Source organism: Ciconia boyciana, chromosome 1 (genome assembly GCF_034638445.1).
Source record: "Ciconia boyciana chromosome 1, ASM3463844v1, whole genome shotgun sequence".
In the NCBI taxonomy this organism is placed as follows: Eukaryota; Metazoa; Chordata; class Aves; order Ciconiiformes; family Ciconiidae; genus Ciconia; species Ciconia boyciana.
This window is the reverse complement of record NC_132934.1, coordinates 145,304,268-145,328,573: the sequence shown is the minus strand read 5'-3', so window position 1 is coordinate 145,328,573 and position 24,306 is coordinate 145,304,268. Positions and strand designations below refer to the sequence as shown.

At 43.9% G+C, this 24,306-nt stretch overlaps 1 protein-coding gene across 3 annotated transcripts in view; it reads right to left on the bottom strand.

Annotated features, from left to right (window-relative positions):
• CYFIP1 (cytoplasmic FMR1 interacting protein 1) overlaps nt 1–19,768 on the bottom strand; it is a 78,127-nt gene extending 58,359 nt beyond the window's left edge. The window contains exons 1-3 of one of the 3 annotated variants that reach the window (XM_072849604.1): nt 19,586–19,768; nt 402–525; nt 146–235 (exon numbers count right to left, since the gene is read on the bottom strand). In XM_072849604.1, the coding sequence (XP_072705705.1) occupies nt 146–235; nt 402–518 (207 nt within the window). In that variant the 5' untranslated portion in view covers nt 519–525; nt 19,586–19,768. Of the gene's footprint in view, nt 1–145; nt 236–401; nt 526–18,709; nt 18,866–19,411; nt 19,542–19,585 lie in introns of those variants that run through there. The other 2 variants (XM_072849606.1, XM_072849605.1) reach the window with 2 other exon arrangements.
• Between the last annotated feature and the right edge of the window lie 4,538 nt (nt 19,769–24,306).

Below are 24,306 nucleotides of genomic sequence, written 5' to 3'. Positions count from 1 at the left end.
GATTTCGCTACCTCCTGGAAGTGTTGTAGGTAACCTCGTTTCTCATTTTCTGCTACCACAATTCTTAAAATGAAATACAAGAAGACATGTTCCTCTCCTTTTATTCCAAGTTAACACAAAAGTATATATGTGAACATCTACTTACCATGCTAGAATGGACTGTAGCTTGCTCAATATATCGTGCAATGCCAGTGACAAATGCATTTCTGTCTTCAAAATTAGTGTTGAAGTTTGGCTGCAGGGAAAGCAACATGCAGAATTTAATCCTTGGTAGGGAAAAGAATTTTTATATATATATAGCAAATCTAAACACACTTTGTTTTTGTTTTGAAAAGCACATACTCTTTTTCTTAACAGCAATAGGAAATGGAAAAACTCTTTTTCCTGCAATGACAACACACCTGGTAAAGCAGAGATGATGGCGGGGGTTCAATACACGGTTGCTGATCTGGCAAAGGTAATTCTTCCAAGAGATCCACATTGGACAAGGCATCCTCCAGTGTTACTTGAGCAGTCATTTTGCACCTGGTTAAAAAATACATACATATAGATATGTATACATACATACATATAACTTTTTATATGTTATTATATACACAGAAAACAAATTAGTAATATGAAGAGCAGGGAACTATGTATGTTGTGGGAAATGTGCAGTTTCCCTTCAACCAAAATGGAAGGCCAACAGTCAAACTGAAACCCAGCTGGTTTTAGTATACAAGTTTAAAAAAAGACTTAACAATCTCCTCCTTACTTTTATGAGTTGAGAAATGTTACTCTTCCCCCATGGCTGCACACCAGAAATACACAAAAAATAGAGGAAAGGATGACCTCTAATGCACAGTAAAGAAAGGAAAACTACTATGTAACCTTCTCTGGTTAAACCAGAAGGAAAGTTATTCTGTGGTCTGCTTCAGTTACAATAAACACAGAAAAATCCTGTAACAAGTGCAGGTATAAAACTTTTCTGTAAGGTTTCAGTTTTGAGCCGACGAGTCTTCAAACCCTTATCCACAGATACAACTGCCAGCCCATCTTCAGGAGACCTGGCTGTCGAAAGGTGCCAGCAGTCTCCAGTGTTTCACGTCCGAGGACATCCAGATCTGCTTTGAGTAGTTAGTGACAGAGAGGCACAAAACCCCTCAAGGTCATGGCAATCTCTGTAAACCTCTGACTGCTGCCACTGCATGGGGGTTTGAACCAAGAACAGCAACAAGAAGAAATTTTAGGAAGAAAACGTGGGGTGAAGAACAGCTCAGTCATCCACTTCTGTACAACGACCTACTCATCCTCCTCAGTGGAGTCAAAAATTCCTCATTTTTAAGGTAACACCTCTAATCAAGCTGTCTCTTTTTTTCTATAGGGCTTTGCAAGTTATTTTCCCCCACTTACCAGAGCAAAACCATGCACCTACTTATGAAGGCAGTATCTGAGCGCTGCCCTCAGCTGTAACCAGGAGGGCAGGAACACCCCTCTGCGGCACAAGCACCCGCATCCTGGAGGAGCAGGGCCCTGCCTGGCAGATGTCACCGCCGTGGAGCCATGCCATCCCCGCGTACAGCAGGGGAACCAGATCTCACCGCAGCTTTACCAAAAGCTCACTGCGAGAGAGAGCCAGGATGGACTCACGACACACACCCCCCCCACTCTTTTAGCAGCCAGGCAGAAAAACCTCCTCACTTTCTCTTACCTAATTATGGTTTCCTGGGGAAAGCGCCACAGAAACAACAGCTTTACCTCCAAGGAAGGGCTCAGCTGAAAAAAAAGAAACCCAAAACCCAAAGAAAAGGGCAGGAAGCAGCCAGAAGTGACTACCTATCTACCTTCAGAGACCAACCCTGTGTCCCAAGCCATCTCCACAAAGCTAATGTACCATGTACGGAGAGAGCTCGCTGACAACTTTAAACAACCACCACTGGAAAGGTCCACGGGCCTTATGCTTCTTGAAACCCCAGCCCAAACCTTGCTTCAAGCCTGAGCATATGAGTTTTTGTTAAAATAAATAAATACGTAAACGCCCATATTGTGCAATTTGCGATCCCTGCTGAAAAGCAAGGAAGGACTGGCCTGACAGGAGTGCTGGCTGGCAGACCTGCGCCGGGACGTTTGCCCAACACCTGCCTACACCCAGCTCAAGCTCCTTCACAAGAACCACAGTTATTCTCAAATTAGAGACCGGCAAAAACCACGGTGTCCTCCCTTCGATAAATAAACAAATGCCAAAAAAATTCCACGTCTGGGCAAAAGTCCTGTGAGGTCAGACTCTCAACAGTTTTACCCTCAAGGAAATGGAAGAGAGTTTCTAAGAAGACAGAGCATTTCAAATAAACAGTATTTTAATTTTTGGTGTGAGTATCTATAGATCAAGCTTTAGCTAAAAAAGAAAACAACACATCACTTTACATAGGTTTCTTTAACTGAGAGGCTCCTTCCAACTTGAAACTTTTCCCCCTCTTAGCCTCTCTATCAAAGCAGAAACACCTAGCTGTGCGGCTGCTCTGGGACGTGCCAGCGGTAGGACCGATGGGCCCATAGCCCTCTCCCCCGCTGCACCGCAGGACAGGCAAACGGCCACAAAGCGCCGGCTCCAAGAAAGCACAGCAGGGGTATGCTACAAAAAACTGCTCCACCCGTGCTCCAAAAACTATAGTGAAAAACGGCTGCCCATTCTACACCAAAAATTACTGCTTTTATCCACATAAAGGGGAGCTGTCACTGAGTGCAAGAAAAGTATCAACACCCTCTCCCCAATGCACACATCTTAGTTCTCCTAAAACATGGTCCATTGATGACTCAGGTCCCTGGTGCAGGAGACAGCCAGGCATCCACAAAAGCCAGGCTCCTGACTTGTGATTCCTCAGCACTACAAGCAAATATTCTGAAGATATGGCCCTTAATCCCCGTACGTGCTATTTCAGAAAGCACACCTGCACGCTTTTGGCCTCAATATTTACAACTGCACAGGGGTTATTCTCCAGCATCAGCTTTCTATGTTCAGACTATCAGACATTAGACTATCTGTGGATTTTTTTTAATATTGGGAAAATAATTTAAAAATAGAAACCAAAGCATAAGCAAAGACAGAATCCCATCTCACTTACACTGCCATCTATTTAATAGCACACGTCTGGGAAAGCCCTGTTAGCAGGCCAGAGGCACAAGCTAAGAAACAAAAGCTTCCTGCTGCCCTCTGGGTTGTGAAAAGAAATACGGGAAGGCACATTTTTCCAAGCCCTTCGGCATGATTTCCCAAAGACAGATCAGCATTTTTTGAACCAGGAAAACATAAGTAAATGGGTGCAGACTGTTACAAAAGCCTTCTTGTTTTAAGGCCGCTCACTGACAGCTCCACTTTGTAATTTTGCCAAAGGTATCCACACGCCTGGTGTTTCGTTGGCCAAGTTCAACGCCGATGTTCTCCAGCTTTTTACTCTGGTACCTAGCAAGATGTGAAAGAGGAAGCAGCACCTTCCTGCCCAGCTTTGACACATTTGCAAACACTGCAAGGGTGTGATTCACCCTTCCCTTCTGCCTCCCAGGAAGCCAGCAGCGGAGGTTTGACAACGGTGGGGGGGACGGGGGACAGCTGGAGCTCAGCCACACTCACGCCTGTTAGCTGGGAGACAACATCCCACAGCCAGGTGACACCTCCACACGGTCTGTGCCACCTCCTCGCCTGATGCAGAAGCCCTGGGACCAGGTCAGAAAAGATTTCCTTGAAGTTCGGGGATTTTTTCCCCTTTCTTTTCTGCTGTTGTTGATAATAAAACCAGCTCCAAAACACAATGGCTGTTTCTAATGTACAACAATGGAGGGCTGGCAAAACCAGAACTTTTTTTCCCCTTAAGTCTCAGAAAAATTAATTTAAGAAGACTAAAATTCCCAAGACACAAAATTGGATAGTTTTGCCTCCTTAAGAGTCATTCACTATGAGCTCTTACAGGTGAAATTACTGGCCAGGAGAGCTAATACTTTAACAGACTCCTTTATGGCAGAGAGCATAAGAAACTTCAAAGACTTACTTAAAAAATTCAGAAGATGCAATCTGATTAGGAGTTTACCTAAATGGGAACAGATTAAAACACTGTAATCATACTGATAGTTATAGTTACACTAGCAAATTTATCCAAGCTGTGAGAATTACTTTCTTACTAAATTCCTACAATGTTCTGTTTTCAGCTTTGTACCTTCCTGAGATTTTCCAGGATGGATTTTCTCAGGTAGAAGACATGTAACAATTATTTCTGAAATAATCCTCTTTTTCTTTTTGTTATCCTTGTATCAGGACCCATCATTACAGCAGTAAAGTCAAAATGCACTCCAAGAACACGTTTCCCTGGACGTACACAACTTAAAAACCATTCATTATTTGACATCCTCTCTCCAGCAGAGAGGATCACATATGCCAGCATGCTGTTCTGCTAAATATTGGAGTTTGATGAGCACACCCAGCTTTCTAAGCAGGAGACAGTAGCATCTGTGCTGATTCTCAGCTCCTTTTTCTGGATTTCAAAGCAAGAAGAGCCCTGTCTCCTGCACAGACAAGCTTCAGCCTTACAGTGCCAAGTCCCACTATGTCCAAGGATCAGAGGTATCAATCACAGGGTTTTTAGGGAAACTTTGAGTATGTTAGTGCAAGGCCACTGACTAGCTTAAATTAAGATATTCTTCTTTTTCTTCAGTTCTGAAGGAGGTGAGCACTGGCTGGGCCTGACCTGCTCAGAAAAGCTTGTGCTGCAGAGAAGCTCACTGAGCCGCCTCCATCGCATTTTGTCCACAAGAAAAACAAAACAAGAAAAGGCACCAGACCTTGAAGTCCCTTTAGAGTTGTTTACATTTTGATTTAACTTCAGAGCTGGTTTATTATTGAAACATATTCAGACAAAAGATTTGCCAGTCTTTCTTAAATGTCATAATTCTGTAGTGTTGTTCACAGCCATGCAACTGCATGGTACGCAGTGCCCTGCTCACAACATTGCTCTGGTATTTAGAGGAGAGGAGTGTTAGTCCTAATAGAGACACTGTTTTCACATCTCCATCCTTACAGAATAATGTTGAAGTCTTTGTAAAAGATCTATATTCTTCATTCCAAGCATATCAGAAAACGCTCAGCATGCATCTCTCAGCCTTGCTCTTTTAGGCCTCCTGAGGCATCAGACTATTTGGAAAAAAAATATGAACAGGAGCAAATTATGGCGAAAAGTCTTTTGGACAAAAAAATAGAAAAGTGACCAGAAGAAATAATAAGAAACCAGAAGGTAAGGATTGAGAAAGCAGAGAGTAGAGAAAAGAGCATTAACTTCAGAATCATGTGAGAGAGGGGACTGCTGTAACACTATTCAGCTCTCAAGCTCAAAGTTAAAAAAATTCCCCCAAATTCTAGGGAGTTAAGTAGTTATTAAAAAATTTCAAGTTTTTAAGATTTCTTGCAGTGACAGACTTAAGCAGGTCAGTTTATTTATCAAAGAGAAGATCAAAAGACAACTCAGGCACTCAGTCTATAAATAGCTAAAACAGGAAAACGATGCTCGATTATACGAGATAGTTCTTATCCAACAGATGTAACTTGTAGCTAGCAACCAAGTTTAAAAAAAAAATATGGGTAAAGCAAATGAACTTAAGTAACTGTAGGCTTTTTGAGACCTTGTTAGAAATGCAGAAATTACCACATAGTTCCTTTTTAACCTCTGCCACAATCATTCGGCCAAGACTTCCCCAGGAACGGCCTCTAATGGCCTGAAGAATATATCCAGCTGACCTTTAAAAAGACATTGATTCCCAACATAAAAAGTTCATCCTCATATAACTGGGTTTGATAATATCTAATTACAGATGAAAAATAAACCCTTTCACCACAAAAATTATCAGACAATATTCTATGGCTGTGTTAGACAAGATCAGGAGATGATGAGGATGGTATCATGTTATCACAAAACATTAAAAAAAAAAATCAAAAGGTATATTGAGTATCCTGAAAATATATAGGGAAAGAACGGGAAGTAACTCCTTGGAGAGATACAAGTACATATGCCATTTAAATTACTTGCAAACTGGCACTATCCCCTGGACTAAGACTGTCAAGTGACCATTCCCACAGAAAACAAATAGTATCATTCAACCTTTTGGTAAAAAAAAAAAAAAAAAAAAAAAAGTAGAGAGCATCAAGCTACAGTGAAAGCAACTTTTCTTCAGAATACACTGATTTAGACTATTACGCAGCAAGAAGCAGAGGCGTTCACTTTATGGCAATCCTTGCTCTCCTTTTTGGAAAAAGGAGTTACAATGTTAAACTTCCCTCAAATAAACAAAAATAATTAAAACCTAAATGCCATAGCTGACAGGAGTTTTTCCCTTTGCATCGCTCACTCAAAGATTGGACACCCTGGGAACAACTGAGCACCCTCACCTTGAAATCTTTAAGGATTTATCCTCACACAACTGTCAGAGCAGTAAGCCAGCAGTCTTCCCGCTTGAAACATGGCGGGTTGCAGCAGGTAACAATCTGGACACAGTGACAATTTCCAGGTGGTTTTTGCTGTCAGCTCCTTACAGCACATCTTTTGCCATGCTACTGCATAGTGGAAAGATCAGGTGACGGACACAACTGGGTCTGTTGCTGCCACATGCTCATCTCGTGCCCTGGAAGGTAAACTTCCATGGAAAACGAAGGAAAGGTTTAGCTGATAGCATGGCAAGGGAAAGATCTGAGGAGTGAGCAGGCAATGCCATGGAGAGGGAACCCCTCCCCAGCACCAACATTACACATGGAGGCACAGCAGCCAACCTCACCACCCAGGGCACAGGAGCTGATAAGGTGAGCAAAGGCTCATCTCATTTAGGCACCAGCTCAGCTGTTCCTGAACGGTGATTTCCTTTTATCATTAACCTCCAATTAAAAAAAAAGTATGAAAGAGACAATAATGTAAAGGATCTGTGCTTTTTTCAGCTTAACTTCAGCTGAATTACAAGAATGTCCCAATAGTCTGGAAGTAAAACAAATGACTTTGCTCAGCTGGGTTCAGTTAGGTCCTCAAGCTGCCCTGGCATGAAGGGCTGCAGCAAGCTAATAGTGGTAGATTAAAAAGTGATGGGTGAAATAACTTTCCTCCACTCGTTCATCCCACTTTTCGGATGGACTCTGAAAACGGGTGCTGAAAAATGAGGCACGTCCCATCTGCTCCTGAACGAACCGCCAGCTGCCTAGGCTGTCCCCACGGCAGCGATAGCAGAGCAAACCCCTCCTGAGGCCCCATCCTCTTTAGAGCAGCCCACTTACCACTGCTTTCTCTTTTGACAGCCCCCCTCCCTCCCTGCCCCAAACGTGCACACCACAACCTTCGGCTGCACTTGGCCAGGCAGGCAGGAAGAGCTAAATGGGCAAAGAGTTGAGCCATGCTGAATCTCAGGGTGAGAAGACAAGTAACAGCACTGGCTAATCTTCCTCTGTAAGGAAAAGCAACAGGGCACAGAGGGAAACACAAGAGCCCAACTTCACACAGACAGTGCAAGTGCTTTTCCTGGAACAAGGCATAAAACAAAGTCATCATTCAGATGCACAAGAGAGGGTTGAGCACTGAAATTATCATAAACTCTTCATTTTTACAAACCAAGTCAAACCACAAGTCAAACCACAGGTACTAATTTTCTTCACCATTCTTGGACATCAGTATCTTAAATACACATCTCAAAAAACAAATATTCTCAGTCATCTAACCATGACTCCCAAGAAAACTTTAAGTTTAAAAGAAGCGTGAATCCATTCAAAATGCACTTCGAACAGCCTGAAACAGTTCAGGAAAAACATATCCTATGGCTACCATAACCGCAGGGCAAGTTCTCACCACTCGGGAGGAGAGGTTGAGGCCCCCGGTGACAAAAGGCTGGATCAGCAGTTCAGGGCTGCAGCTAGCAGCCAGGGACCACACGCCACGCTCTGAGCTGGGATCAGCAAAGCCTGACCCGCTCGAGCACAGTTCCTCTCTCTTTCTCCACTGCGGGAGAAGTTACCACGGTTTGTTCAGCAACGTGCTAGTGCAACTGCACAAGTGGGGCAAGAAGAGATGCTGCAGCACACCCCACCTCCTGCTGCACAGAACGGGCCACAGTTGCACCCAGTACGATCTTGAAACTAGCATACATCCAACACCAATAAAACACATGCAAATACTAGCGTGAGAATACAGACCAAGAAAGCAGAGGTGTTTGAGATGTTCAGGGAATTATTTTTGTTAAGACCGTGCTCTACGTAACCCAAAAAGATCTCAAACACTGAAATTTGTAAGTGGAAAAAATTCTTTCATATCCAAAAAAATGGAGAATCATCATGCCAAAAAGTGAGATAATTAAGGTGGAGTATAAATGACTAACAAAAAATTGCTGGATTACAGAAATTTTAGAATATTATGACTTTGCAGATGAGAACACTGTTTCATTTGACTGAAAACAGGTGTTGGGAAGGGGTGGCCTGTGCCTTTTTGCAGTCCACTGGACACATTTTTCTTTTTGCTTTTAAATAGATGCATTTGATCTCCAAGTGCTTGTACATGTTCCCAGGCTCAAAATAAGACAAAGAGGAAGTCTGTCTGTACTTCAAGCAACACTTCCTTTGACATTGCCTCTCTTCGTTCCTAAGTCTGCAAAAGCATCTTTGAATCTGTTGTGGTTTAACCCCAGCCGGCAGCTCAGCCCCACGCAGCCGCTCACTCACTCACCCCCAGTGGGATGGGGGAGAGAATCAGAAGAGCAAAAGTGAGAAAACTTGTGAGTTGAGATAAAGACAGTTTAACAGGTAAAGCAAAAGCCATACATGCAAGCAAAGCAAAACAAGGAATTCATTCACTCCTTCCCATGGGCAGGCAGGTGTTCAGCCATCTCCAGGAAAGCAGGGCTCCATCACGCGTAACAGTTACTTAGGAAGACAAACGCCATCACTCTGAACGTCCCCCCATTCCTTCCCACAGCTTTATATACTGAGCATGACATCATATGGTATGGAATAGCCCTCTGGCCAGTTGGGGTCAGCTGTCCTGGCTGTGCCCCCTCCCAGCTTCTTGTGCATCTGGCAGAGCTTGGGAAACTGCAAAGTCCTTGACCAGTGTAAGCACTACTTAGCGACAACTAAAACATCAGTGTCTTATCAACATAATTCTCAACCTAAATCCAAAACACAGCACTACACCAGTTACTAGGAAGAAAATTAACTCTATCCCAGCTGAAACCAGGACAGAATCTTAAATTAATTAAGAAATCTCAAGCCTGGCATCGATACTGAAGATTACAATTGCCATGCAATCCATGAATTGAAATGTGTATCCACATGAGTTGTTTTGTCTTTTTAAAACAGGCATAAATAAATAAATAAATAAAGCTTACTCTACTTTACAGGACAGAATACCATGACAAAAATCAGGAAAATTCTATGTACAACAGTTAAAGAGGGAGAAGAGAAGCATATCCTTCATAAAGGAGAAACAAAGGCATTCCGCAGTCCATGCACAGAAGGAGAGAAATTAAAATAGAGATAAATTTAAAAAGATGATTGAACGGCCTGCTGAACGAGGGTCCATGGGACCAATCCCAGTGAACTCCATTGGAACTAATGACAACATTTCCACAGGTATAGGCTTGGCCTGCACAGCAGCAGAAGTTAAGTTTTATCCCTATAGCAACACAACATTTTCAGGTTTCTTCTGTTCCACTGTGTCATTCTTCTATGTTAATGGCTCACAGAAAATCGATTAAATAATTTTTCTATGAAGAAAATTTGATTCAATATTGTGTGTAATGTTCCTACTCAAGTTAAACCCTGAGACTCTGATCACAAAAGGCCTTTGTGAAGGGAAGAGCTAACAAAAGGAATAGATTTTCTCTTCCAAGAACAGCACAGTGACTACTATAATATTCACCTTTTTTTCAAACCGCCAAGATCTCTCTCAAAAATCCCCTTTTAGTTTTATTTTAATTAAACCTATCAATTTGGACTGAGCAGAAAACATTTTAACAGACTGTTAACTGAAGTGCTTCAGAGACCAGCAATGCGCTGGATCTTCTCCGTTCAAATGCTCTTTTTCCGTGCTCTGGACAGCACAATCTGCCTTTTTGCCAAGGAGATCAGCATAAGATGTTCCTTTTGGGACTGGAACTCCTCTTCGTTCCTAAGCAACAGATTTGCATAAACTGAAGGAGCAAAGAAAAATGCTTTTCACATCATTTACTGGCCCGTCTGATTAAAGTAAAAGACAGAAGAAAGCAAACAGCAGCTGACAGTCCTTTGTGCAACAGATCTGACATACCATTAAGCTTTCAAAAATATGTCTGTGACTGGAATAAAAAAGGTTCAAGAGGTGCAAAAGGGAAAACAAAAATTCTGGTGCTGAATTATCCCATCCCAGCAGCATAGCAAGTCCCAGAAGAATGGCCACATAATGGAAACAATTAATTTAGTATTAAACTCCTACGAGGCAGCATGGCTCACATTAACTGCTTTGCTCTGCCGTTGGAGGGGTGCAGGGGAGGAAGCAGGCTTCCAAGCGCAGACACAGGTTTGGAGAAAAATATAATACTAAAGCACAGAATATCTTATTTTAGAAAATCTCAACTTCCCAAACGAAAAGCACTTTGTGTTCAGTCACGTGTAAATTTTTCACGCAATCTTCTTTGTTACGGTAGCCTACATTGCTACCAGTCCAGCTTCTGTCCCCTGCAGGGAAACATCACGACAAGCGATTCCCTTCTCTTCCCACAAGCAATAACTATGCTATGACTGTGCAACCAAGGTTCAAGCGCTCAGTGATACACCAGCCTTATCACCTCAGACACCGAATTCTGTGCAGCATCAGATACTTTGGTAAGCAACGGCAGCACCGTTTCTGCAACCTAGAAGACACGCTTTCATGAGTCAGTACTGCTCCTCCCTCCCTCCCTCCCATGCCATAATCAAGGTCAGGAGGACACCACTGCTAACAATGCTGTCATGTAGCCAAAATGGCTCGCTGACACACTGACCACCAGCACTCAGATGACAATCGGTCACGCTTGTCAATTAACTATAGGTGTTCCCTTCCAATGTCCTGGAAGAATTCAAGCACATTTCTGATGACAGGAAGGCCTGACACTCTACTATCATCACAACAGGTTATGAACGGGACCTCTCAGGCTCTTTGGACGAAGCCTACATAAAGACTGGTGAGCCGTGGTGGGAGAGAATCACCTTCCTTAATGCCTGCCACCAGGCTGAGGTCTGCTAGCTACTCGCTTTTAAAGCATCAGTAAGAAAACTCTCCCACAATTAGAGATCATCATGTAACCCTAGCACTCCCGTATCATAGCACAAGGCTGGAGTTACTATATTCTTGCTAGCAAGTTACCACAAGAGTGGGTTTATCTTTTCCTGCTGTGCTAGCAGCCAGCAGTAGCATGTGGATGAGCACATACTAATTCTACAGCAGCAGTACCTGCAGTGGACGACATAATCACCAGGTATTTCGATATGCAGCCTGGCTAGTACTATGCATCTGCATTATCATTCCATACCTTGAAGCTTCGAAAGAGAGATGCAACAATCTGATGATAAAATGTAGGGTCAAATGCTATTCCCATGCAGGAATCTCAAGTGTAGTGCGATACACACTCTTCAAAAATGGGAAACTGATTCTGCTTGTTGCCACTCGTTTTATTTGAGAATCCATTACGATGATATGGGAGAAGCCTAACCCTGTGAAGTTTGCTCCAAAGGCATCCCACGCATGTGAACAAGGAGGGAGGGCCTGTCGCTGCAGCTTGGTCTGCAGCACGCAACCCCCTCTGCAATGACACTTGTGCTACAAGAATTCACAGACAGGTTTTGCTTGGTTTGTTTTATCTGTGTACCTAAGCCTAAAGCCCAAGATATAAGTCACCAATATAAAATAAAATTTAAAAATCTGCTATTGGTGGAGCTAGATGGCTGACAGGACTTGTGTTGATTTACTAATTCATTCTTACATTTTTCCATGTTCACTCAGAATACTAACTCAGCTCTGTATTAATCCTAAACTTGCATACATATTAAAACCCCTTCCACAATATTTGGCCTCTCTTCAGGATGGAATAAAGTTAAAAGATTTAACTGTTGTCTCATTCTGGGTTAGGTGTGCTGAGATCTCTTTTGCTACACCTATTTGCCTCACCCCTTTAACACTCCCCTGATACTACATCTTTGAGTTGCAGCAACCGCAACTTTTGTTTTGCTTGTCCTTCAACTTCCAGTTCTTTCTTTTTATTGCTTCTTGACTAACTCCTTCTCTTTTTCATGTTCTTTTCCTCTCACCCAGTTCACTTCTCCCCTCCTCTGTTGTTTAACCTTCTCTTCTTGTTTTGCTGCTTTGGCCATTTTGCTGTGCTGCTGCTATCTCCTGCAGCTGTCCTCAACATGCATTTCTTCCATACTTCTGTTTCAGATTCTTCCTGCTGTTGCATGGGTGTGTTAGGAAGCAACACTGCACAGCATTGCTTTGGGCAAGACTAAAGTTTAGCACTGAAGCACAGCGATTATCACACAGCACAGAGCTTTTCCCACAGTTTGGCAGTTGTGAAAAGCTCTCTTGTTTCATAGCAAGGATAAGATTCACAATGTATGGATTCTGCAAAGAACAAGGAAGGAAGCAGCAAGAGCAATAACCACCGCCAAAAGAAGAGGAGAAAGCCCATGCACTCGGAGCTAACCCGGCATTGCTCAGACACAGCACCTTTCATCCTGCAGAAAAACTACCATCACAGATCACTCATGCCTATTCAACATGGGTTTGGTTGGTTGTCCTTTGTATTTGGTGTGGGGGGACTGCTGTTACTTTAACCAAAAAGGGTGCACCTGTGTGCATATGCCAAAAGGAGCAGTGGATGGTGGGCTGAACACCAGTCCATCACATTGCAGGTGAGGGAGATGAGCCACAAAGACAAGAGGCTGGAGTCTTTAGACTTCAATCTAAGAAATAATGCAAGCCCTCAGCCTTAGACAAACTGTTTATTTAAGGATGCGTGTTCTTGAACTGTACTTTCATTTCACAAGACTGGGGAGAAATAAAGAAGAAAACGTTGTCTTCTCAGGGGGGAGAGAGAGATAGTACTCTCTTCTTGAGCCCATTTCCAGACAGACATAGGTGCTCCAAGGTCAGTCTCACCACTTCTCGGTGGAGCCCGCCGGGCAGCAGCCCCTGCCCACGGGGAGGCCACCAGCCACAGCACCACTGAGGGCAGCTGCCGAGTTTCCCTTCCGCAGCGCCTCCGCATTATGCATCCAGCTCCGTCTTACAGCATATGCCCCTGATGACATGACAGGCATTAATTATATCCAGCACGTTTTTTCAATGCAAATCTGCAGGTGAAGCTCTGGCTTCGACACTTGACTTATTTTAAGCCTAAAAAGTGAACAAAGGCTTCAGTAAAAATGACTCTTTAAAACAGAGGCTGTGCACTGTTATTCCCACTCCTTCCATCAACCTGAAAGTATTTCCTAAAATCAGCAGTACAACTCCCTCGACTTCAATTGAAGCAAAAAAAATGTACACTTCATCTGAAAAACAAGTTGGAAGATACTTCAGGCAAATTGGTACTATTCATGCTTAAAAGTAGCTTTTTATTTAATATCCAACACAGTACAAGAATAACGTACAATTTTTCAAAATTATGGTATTTAAAAAAAACAGGCTTCAGAAGCTGTTAACAAAAATGTACCACTGTGCATTTTGGGGAGGAGGGGGAGAATCAGACAAGAAGCAAGTTATATTTTAATAGTTCTCTTAAAAAATTAAGGAAATACTACAGGACAGGGTGGAGGAGGAAATGGAAACAAGCAAATAGCTTTTAGTTTCTTAAGCTTTCTTTTTCCTCTAAAAGAGCTCATCATCTGTAACATTTTATACTTTCATTTTTATACAATACATGAAAATATGCACTTTCAGTGAAAATTCATCAAAAGCTTTACTTCTGATATCACCTGATGAGCATCCACATCTATCTTGAGCAATATGTCATGATAGTTTACCTGAACTTTACATTCAGAATGTATGTTTCAGTGCACTCTCGTTATTGATTTAATATATTTCAGTGAATCCACTTAAAATAATTAGAGCTATACTGAAAGAAGACTATAAATCAAGCTCAGGTCTATAGAATTTTTATTTCCTGCCAACAAAGTGTCCATGTCCCTATCAGAATTAAAGTATTTTAAAGTGACATACAGCACTACCGTACTTTTATCTAAACCCTGGAAACAAGTCTCTTGTATACCTGCAGTGCATAAAGTAAGCATCTCCAAAAGCTCCTTGTACCATTTACACAGCTGGAATCACTACTTAGCATGTCAACTCTTGAGACTCATATCCTACCATAAAACCACAGTACTGGTTTTGAAATCTGAGTATTTGTTTCTAAAACCAAAAGCACCATTTAACTTTTTTCTTTTACTTAATATTGTATTAATTCATAAGAACATTACTAAGACTCAACCCTGCTAATCATTTGCAGAGAGTGTCATCTAATAAGCATGAGTCTACACGCCGTCTGAAGTCTAAAGATGCCTTTTGCTGGAGGGAGGGGGAATGGCATTTTTTGCTCCAAATGAGTGATTCTTGGCTTTAAAAAGTTGCTTGGTCATTCTACTACCTCCTGACCAACATTCCTGAAAAGCAGACCTGCAGAAACCAGCCCTGTGAGAGGCTTGCTGAGAGACATACCGTTAAACTGAGAAAATCTCCCAGCATCTGGTCCAAGTATGGAGAAATCAGGCAATTTCACTCCACGAGTAACTGCTTTGTAAACCAGGGAAAGGGGGGCACCACAGCCTGCTGCCCTGGCATTTACTTCTAATGAAAGCAAGAACAGAAGTGTCAGTCCCTCACGTGTTAGCGTTACCCAGTTATTTGAAATAAGAAAAGCTTTATTAAAGTTAGTAGGTAGAACCTCTCCTCCTGGGGAGGTTGTTCACTTTAAGCTGCGCCTATGCCAGGGCACCTGTCCCAGCAACACACATGCAGAACCAGAGAGCAACCACCCAACTGAAGGACCACCACGTTCACCTTTACTTCTCTCAGGTTATTGAGAAGAGTTTAACAGGGATCTCACTGTGTGACTTGGAGGGTTGCAGATCCACACCTGGCAGACCACAGCCAGGTAGGTCCCATGCAGGGAGCACCCAGCAAGCAGCTCATTTGGCTACAAAGGGATTTCCACCCTGAGAGCCCTCCCTGAGCTCAGTGCCTCACTGGGCGTGAGACTGATGCCCCATTTGGGTCCCTGACACCAGGAGCAGAGTGCTAGTGGGATGAAAGAGCTAAGATGTGGGGAAGAGATATGGCAGCACAGCACAAGCGTTGCTCCTAGCCATCCCTGGGACAACCACCTCCCATCCGTGGAGGTCTGGAGAGCTGGGCTTCCTTCCCAGGCAGATCTGCTCTCAACTCTGCTGCCCACAGCCTTAAATCACCTCCCCTACAATGGTCTTTCTCTAGAAAGGCTACACAGCTATAAATTCACTTGCTGTCCTGCTGACGGTTAGCCTGAGGGCAGAGGGGTTTCTGCTGAGGTGGCAAATGCCTGACAATTATTTGTGCCATACCCACATTTACCATCACCCTACCTTTTACAGTTAGAAGCCCGAGACTGCTACTTTTCCCAAAAAACACTGAACTGTTTGAAGACAGGATTTTCTCCACAATGCACACATTTATGAATGCATATATATTTATAGACATAATAGATGTAGAGAGCAAACAGTACATACTGACACAGAGAAAATCTTTTAAGTCCTATGAAGAAAACAAGCTTCAGGGTTTTTTGTCAGTGTGTTTACAAGAAATAAGGAGCTACCCAAAAGATGAGTTACAGCATTTTCGGTGCCAAGAGACAGAAAGATTATCTGCTATTTTGCACTCTCTGCCTTCCTGTAGCAAGTCTCATCAACGTATCATATGTTAATTTTACCACTAGAAAGGCAGGTGATGTGGATTAATGGAATTATACTTAAACCAAGCAAATCAATACACACTCTCAGTTATCAGTATTACACAGCAAAGCGTAACCCTGAGCCCTACAAACATCAGCTTCTGTGGGCAGATGTATAGTAAAGAAGAATCCTAAACTGATGTCTGTAGCTTAAAATAAAAGTACCGTGACTAAGATGTCAGTAAGTTTTTCTAGGTATACAATTTCACAATGTTGAAATGTCCTTCTTTCACGTTACTGTGCCAGATCTGCACACATGCACAAAAAAAAGACAAATATAGGTGGCTTTCATTTGTTACATATTCAAATAACAATGTATCCAAAAACTAAAAAAAATAATAATAATAAAAAAGCCCTACAAGAATAAGGTCTGCCAGAGGCCACTTATAACAAAGTATATCTTCTAAATATCAATAGTTTCCAAATCTGTTATATTTGCTATTCCATCTCTGTGTGATCTGAGAGGAGCATGTCCAAATGGAAGCTTAGGACTGTTTAAATGAATCACATTCCCAAGCACATGCATGGATCCACCCGAACCACTTCACTGGCCATTCATGCTTGGCTTGTGTCAAGCTTCTGCAGCATCCCTAGGTAAACAAGCGCTTAATTTGGTTCAAGAATAATTGCTTATTAAGTTGGGGCTTGCCATAGAATACAGCTATTTAAAATATATATAAACAATAAAAATTCAGAAACTCACACTGTCACTGTTTCAAGAGAAGCGAAGTCAATCATACGGCTGACTTCTGATTCACTATGGTATAACACGCCACCCAACATTAAAGTTGTTGGTGCAGCAAAGGAACCACATGAAGAACTTGCCCCAAGAAGGCAGAGCAACAACTGTAAAATGAGACTGTCTTGATGCGCACATAAAACGTGTGGAAATTATGCTAAAATTAATTCTCTCCTGTATAGCACTGCAAGCGATTCTGGCAGCTTTCAGGCCAAAGGATGAATAAAACTGAATCCAAGAAAAGGAGCTTTGTGGGAATTTTTTACTCCATCTTTTTGTTCCAACTTTGCAGCTCCAGTCCAACTGCCCTAAAGCTTCCACCTCAGCCTGAACATCTTGGAAATCTTTGAGAAACAAAACAAGAAATGAAAATCGGATGATTCTGAGAAGAGAGTTATGACAAGATTGTGAAACCTACCCTTGGGAACTAGCCACCTTCCAAGGCACCTCTCTTGCAGAATGAATAAACAAAGTACTAACCAAAACCAAGGAGTATATCAGACAAGCTTCTAACATAAAACATGGAACAGATATCTGTTAATTATTTAATTACACTTTAAGGTCTCTGTAGTGGGTCAAGAGAACTTGTGGGTTCAAGCCCAGGGGCTGATTTCCACCTAAGGCAAACTGAAGAAACAATAACTTTGTTAATGAACACTCTGGATATTACACATACATCACTAAAGGACTACCAGCTTTTGTAAGTCACACATTCAGGAGTTAAGAACTGAAAAGTCTGGATTGTTTGTGGAACATTCCCTTTCTTATAGATTTTTTTTAAAAACAACTTATGTAATTCAGCTCCACTTAGTTATAAATATTGTGATATCTATAAAGTCAGAAGTTTTAAATTAACACTGCTGAACACATTTCAAACACCATTCCACTCTCCTCCTCATGACCCTCAATAGGAATTGATAACACCCAAGGTCTGTAAACAAAACACACAAAGCCTTACTCATCTTCAGCAGGGCAGCTGGGGGGGGTGTTCTTGTTTATTTTTCTAAGATTCTGAGATGTTTATTCTTAAAAAAAAAAAAAAAATTAGGTGTAGCGATCTGAAAACCACAAAGTACAACTGAGATATTCCATCAATCACATCATCCTTTACAAAAAAAAATTCAAGCTGCTGCAGAGAAAGCCTACTGTACATTTCTTAGAGGGCAAGCTGAGCAAGCTTTGATGATACTGGTACTGAGCCTTCCTGCTGTACCCCAATGCTGTACAGGCTGCTTCTGAATTCCTCCTCCTCCTTCCTGGCAGCTACAGAGACACTGGCTGCCTGCACCAGCGAGACTTCACAGACCAGTTGTCTGGAAACGCTTAAAGAGCCTTTTACATTAAATCGGAAAAACTCTGTGTTTACAAATGCAAAAAAGAGTTTTTGAAAGGTAAAAGTAGGACTTAAATAAAGCCAAGAACCAGAACACTTAAGTAAGGACTAGCAATGCATTCTCTAGCACATAGCTCAGAGATACTTGGTCTAAGCATAAAACAGTTTTTAAAAGTGCAATTAATATAAACATAATCCAGAGATCGCAGAATTGCATTACAGCATTATTAGAAGTCCTACTTTGAAAAACATGCTAACCAGCAACACTGCATGTGTATGTGTTCAGTTAAGTTTATTATAATAAAGTTATGGCAAATAAGTAACTGGAATGCAATAAGGACTGGAGTTGCTCATTAGCCTAAGCTTTCCATTTCCCAGTTTACAGCAAAGCATGGTATGACCTTCTAATTAAGAAGAAATTCCTCCAGACAGCTTTCTTCCCCCTCCAACGCGCACTCTCCAGCCACCACTTCAGGCAGACTGGCTACATCCCACAAAGACAACTTCCTCCTAATCCCTGGCACAACCAACCATTTACAAGTCTAAATGCTACTCAAACCCATCATCAAACGGCGCAGGAATAAAAATCAAGGCAATGAGACCCTACTGAAGGGCAAAGACGATTAGCAGAGTTGCTGATGAACTACAGGTATACTCACACAGACAAAGCGCGTGTCTGTCTTCACCTCTTTGCTCATCAGAGACAGGTAGGAGAGGGACAGGGTACCAGACCATCCATGTGGAGAGTTTCGTGCTTATGTTGCTGTTCTCGCTACAGCGTAGTTATTTTAACTGGATAAAACTCAACTTCCTCAAGAGGAAGTTACTCTATATCCTTAGACAGACGCTGGGGAACCTCCTTCATCTGAAGAGCAGGACGAACTTGCATAGGGCTTTTTACTTTTGTTTTTTCCCCACCTAACCCGCTCCTGGACAGCCTAGGAAGCAGAACTCCGACCACCCCTGCGTGACAGACACGCGGGCTAGGCGTGCGAGAGAACAGTTCAGACCCCACACCCAGAAGAGGAGACTAAAATCGGCTTTTAGGGAGCGACCCCTGAGGCTTTACCCACTGGCGGGGCCCGCCCGAGGGAGCGCCCACCTGCCGCCTGCCCGCCGCCGACAGCCGCCTCACAGCGCCCGGCCAAGCCGCCGCCCGACCCTTCCCGCCGCCCCGCCACGGCAGCGCCTCCAAGGCGACGCCCGGCACCCCGGGGCCCGCCTCGGCCCGAGCAGCGGCAGCCCCCGCGGCGGCCCCAGCACCTCCAAGCCGGCGGCCCGGGGAGGCCCCGCAGCTCGGCGGGCCGCAGCCTGCTGTGAGGGGGTCTGCCCGGGGGAGCACCGCAAACGCGTACGCGTACCGGGCTGGCGGTCACAAGCGAGAGGTGCGCCGAACCGTCAGCCGCCTCAGATAACGCGTCTACGAACGGGGGAGGGGAATGAAGCCGCACCCGGCGCGGCGGAGTCGCCGCCGCCGAAGGGACGGTCCCCACCCCGCGGGCAGGCCGCTCCGGGCCCGGGGAAGCGCTGCTCACCCGCTCGCCGCCGGCTCCCGGGAACGGCGCTGCCCGGCGGCGGGAGGGGCCCGTCTGTCCGCCCGCCCGGGGGCTCCGCTCCGCTCGGCCCGGCCCGGCCGCCGAGAGTGGCGTCGGCCCGGCGGGTCCGCTCCTGGGCCGCGCCTGGCAGGGAGTTTCCTGTCTGAGTCACTTCAACCGGGAGCTGCGCAGGGAAACACCCTTCCTGCCGCTCCAGCTCCTCCTCCTCCTCCCGCCTCATCCCAAACCTGCCGCCCCTTCTCCCCCCGGCAGCCTCCGGCTCCTCCTCCTCCTCCTCCTCCCCCCGGGGAGCCGGGAGCCGTCCCGGCGCTGCCGCAGGCGGCAGAGCTGCGTGCTCGGCTGCCACGGTGTGATCCGTCTCTGCTTTTAGTGAAAGCGACCTTTTCTGTGCCGTATGCACAGGGAAATCGATACAAAAGCCGACAAATCTCTAGATGAGACGACCCTGCCGCCGTCGTACTTGTGTACCAACCAGGCAAAGTCCGATGCTGCAAAATGACCCTCGGACACCCCTGTTGCTTCCAGGTCGCCCGGGTGCCCCCAGCATCACCGTGAGAGCCCCCCGGCGGGAAATCCAGCGCCCGGGGGCTCCGGGGCCGGCGTTAACTTCTCCACTTTACAATTTTGTCAGGATGGCGAGGGAAAGAGCCCAGCAGTAAGGATGGAGGACCTAACCTTGAAGAAGCAAAGGCTATCCCGTAGGAAGCCCTTTTAAATGTCCTCTAGAGGGTGCTCATGCACGTCTTTTTCGTATCTGAAATGCCACTGTTCATGGAAACTAAAAAGAGAAAAAACAAGAATGGCTGTTTTCCACTGGCTGCTGACGACCTCCCACTTTTATTTTTTCTGTAAAACACAACACACACGTGTATGCTTGCTCCTTTTAAACTTCGCTTACCTTTTCCATGTCACGTTTTCCCATTTCAGGTTCTGTTTTTCTTTCATTTCTTCAATTTTCTTTCATTTTCTTCATTTCTTCATTTCATTTCTTCAACTTGATGCTGCACCACAAAATGAAGCTGCCAGCTCTTCTTCACTAAAGTTTGTCAAGATTGTTCTTTCCATCCACTATTTTATGGCAGACAGAATCCCCCAACCTACTATATGTAGGGGTTACAGTCAACTGAGTGCACGGGAACTTCCAAACTATTTTTCCTCAAAACCTATTTGCTTGTATTTGACTGCTTTAAGTTGCATCCAGCATTTCATTTACTCTTGAAAATCCTCGCTAATCATCAGCAAACTACACACTATTGCTGTAGCAAGCAATTTTAAGTCTCTGTTTTCAACAGCTGTTAGTGGGACACTGTACTATTAATGCTTTTTGTGCTGAGAACAGAATAATTAGTCCTTTACTTCATCTATTTTTTTTTCCCAAACGAGTTTCCACTGTATTAAGTTTCCTTAAATAGCCTTTTTTGTAATGGCATCTACAAGAAAGCCTTTGGAAAGTGTGAATAAGTTGCTAAACTCCCTAATTCTCATTATTTCAAGCACTCTCATCCAATTATTCCACCCATTCCACATCACCAAGAATTCCCACAGCTTGTGGAGAAGTTATGCATCATTGCAAAATGTTATTCTTACCATTTCATCATATCGCAGACACATCTTCACAGTCGTATTTTTCCCAGTGCTTCAATATAGTCTTTTTTATGAAACAATTTCTCTTCTAGGATGCCGCTACTTATTCCTCTCTGACTGTATATATTCATAAGCATTTCGAGTGCACATACCAAATGAATGAATTTCACCCATCACAGCACCTTATCAGCCTAGCTTCTAAACCCAGCTCAGTCAAAACTGTAAAACACAACCAAAGCTGGATGCTTCAGTTTCTAAAATGCTGAAATTCCATCCCACGCCCTTTTCCACAAACCGTGCTTGGGGCAATGAGCTCACTAAAGAGTAGCTCACCTTCGTAATGCAGGATTGGTTTTGTTTCCTTGTCCTGGGTGAGTGCAAATTCAGCACAGCCTTGTCTTAACGCAGCCACTTGGCCTACATCAGCAGTGAGACCTCTGTTATCAAGCCACAACGGAGCAGCAAGGACAGGGCTCCCAGCGAGACCCGATCAACAGCAGCTCGCCCCCAGATGGGTGACACTTCATAGTGCTCCAGTGCGAGACTGCCACCGCAGCTCCCATACTTGCTGAAAGCCACCTGGTGCCAGGAGCGGCTGCTTTGCATGAAAGCAAGACGCTGCCAACCGGCGCCATGCTGTCCTAGCAATAACAGCTTGTCCTAAGGATTGGCTGATGCTGCAGGTCTTGCTATGCTCCTAAAGTAATTGTGTGGGCGAAGGAGCTACTTCCCCACTGCTGGAGCAATCTGCTCTTTATCAACATTCCCATACTCAAGTTTATAGCTGCCCATCAGGTCAGATATAAAAATATTGATGAAGATATGCAGCTAATCAAGATTTGTGTTGCTTTTCTATTATTTGATATTGGAATTAGAGGACAATGACATTTTACCATCTGGATGTATATGTTCTCATGTAACATGAGGCATGCTTATCAGAACCATTTTAAAAGAGCCCACATCACACCATTCCAGCTGCCCGATTTAATTCTGTAATGCCCCCACAATTCCCTGCTCTTTCCACTTCTATGCAATTTAAGTACTGCAATGACAGTACTTGATTAAAGGTGTTCAGCAGGTCTCCGTGACCTGCTTCTCCCTCTACTGTAGCCATCCTTCTTAATTATCCTTGCCACACCGAACATGGGTCTTCTAGGCCTAGCTAAAGATATATGTATCCACATATTCCTGATCAAGGCATTAACTGATCTCCTATCCACTGGAAGTTAGCTGTGGTTTTTGTGAGGCCAGTGGCTAGACTAAGGATCTCAAACAGCCCTTTCTTGGGTGGTATTTATTTAAAACCCTGATATTTAACTCATGCCTGTCAACGATCTTTAGCAAGATCTATAACACTAATGTATCATGCTCCTGGCAATTTGTGTACCCTACACCTAAACCAGATGAACATCAGATAATATGGTAGCAATGAGCTTAATGCAATTGTCTGAAGACTAGATAAAGCCTTTGTTCAAGGCATCATGCTAGCCACAGACATCCACAAGTCTACTTCCTGAATTCCAGCTATTTTATTTTTAATTTCCTTCTTTGGGCTTTATAGTATTTATCCAAAGTCAATGAAAGAAAATCTTCTGCAGGAGCCCACAGGAATCCACGGAGGAGTTCCATTCCACAGCAGCCTGAGAGCTTCAACAGGAATCTTGTGATCCTGCCACAAGGCATCTGCTATGTTTAAGATGCTGATGTACTCTCTGGTTTTGCACCTTTCCACTCAGGTATTTTAGCGATTAAGCTTAATAGTGTATCTAGCTATTAATTTATTTTTTTTTTACCTGCTGAGTCCACAGAGATCTTTTCATCCTCAGAAAGGAGGTAAGGCAACACAGGAAACTGTCATGACCTGACACAGAAAGGTATTTATGAAGCCACAATGGGCAATGGCCACAATGACCCCAAGAATAGGACAGCATGCAAAACTACAAAGAAAGAAAATAGGTAATTGTCTATAAATCAGTTAAAAAATAAAATCCAACCTCTGGCAACATATCAGCCACCTGTCCATACTCTAAAGGACTGGACAAGATTTTTCACACAAGAAGTCAGCACAGACTTCATTTTGTGTCAGATGTGGCAAATGGTTTAAAGCATAGCAAGGCTGCGAAAAGATTATATGCTTCCACACTACATATAGCAAACCTGTTGTTTCAGCTTTCAGGAGGAGATAGGCACCTATGTAAAGGGCACAGCACTCGGGAAAGCTTAAGCAGAAGAGACTGAGCAGAAAGCAGCAACTGCCTCAGAGGTCTCAATGATCAGCCAGCTCAGAAAGTGAGAACCTGCCCACAGCAGACAGCCTGGCCAGCTACGTGAAGACATAACTCCTACCAACGCTCCTACCAGGAGCTCTCTGCTTCACAAAGCTTTACACAAATACAGTGATCTGGTCACCCACACCTACCTCTAACTCCAGGAAAAGCCAGATTCCTACCCCTGAGAGCACGTGTGCCACCAAGAGCACAGCTGACAACAGCAAGCGTGCTGCATATTGATAAATACCCATTAGCACATCATGACACGTGCAGCCCTCTGTTCCGATTTCCCTCCTAGTGCTGAATGCCACTATGTCAAATAGATCTGAGCAAGCAGGGTTTCCTAGCTCTGCTTTCCAGCTCCCTGAAATGCTAGACAAAAGTTCTGTTGCTAACTCAGAGGGATTTAACTCTTTATCTGTAAAATGGGCCCATGTCCCCCCAACTCTGCTTTCCAAGAATGCTGCACGCTGTGCTGCCAATCACGCCAGAGTCCACCCACCAACTCCCTGACAGACATGAACAAGCATTAAATCCCTTCTTGATTCTATTACAAATTACATTCATTTTGCTCATGCAGGACATCAGTACGGAAACTAGGGCACATATGGTAGGCAGTGCATCCCACCCACTCTTCACCCCAGCCTTGCTCCTCTAATGCTGGTAACTTTATTAGCTATCTAGGCCCCACGACCTGTGATCCCCTACAGCCTTCCCAGCAATAAATACACAGTGCAGCAACAAGCCACTGCACAATCCAACAAATATGAATTGTATCAGTGAGGAAAGGTTTTTTCTGTTAAGTGTGCAAAAGAGTATAGGAGGGAAGCTGGAAAATTTGTAAAT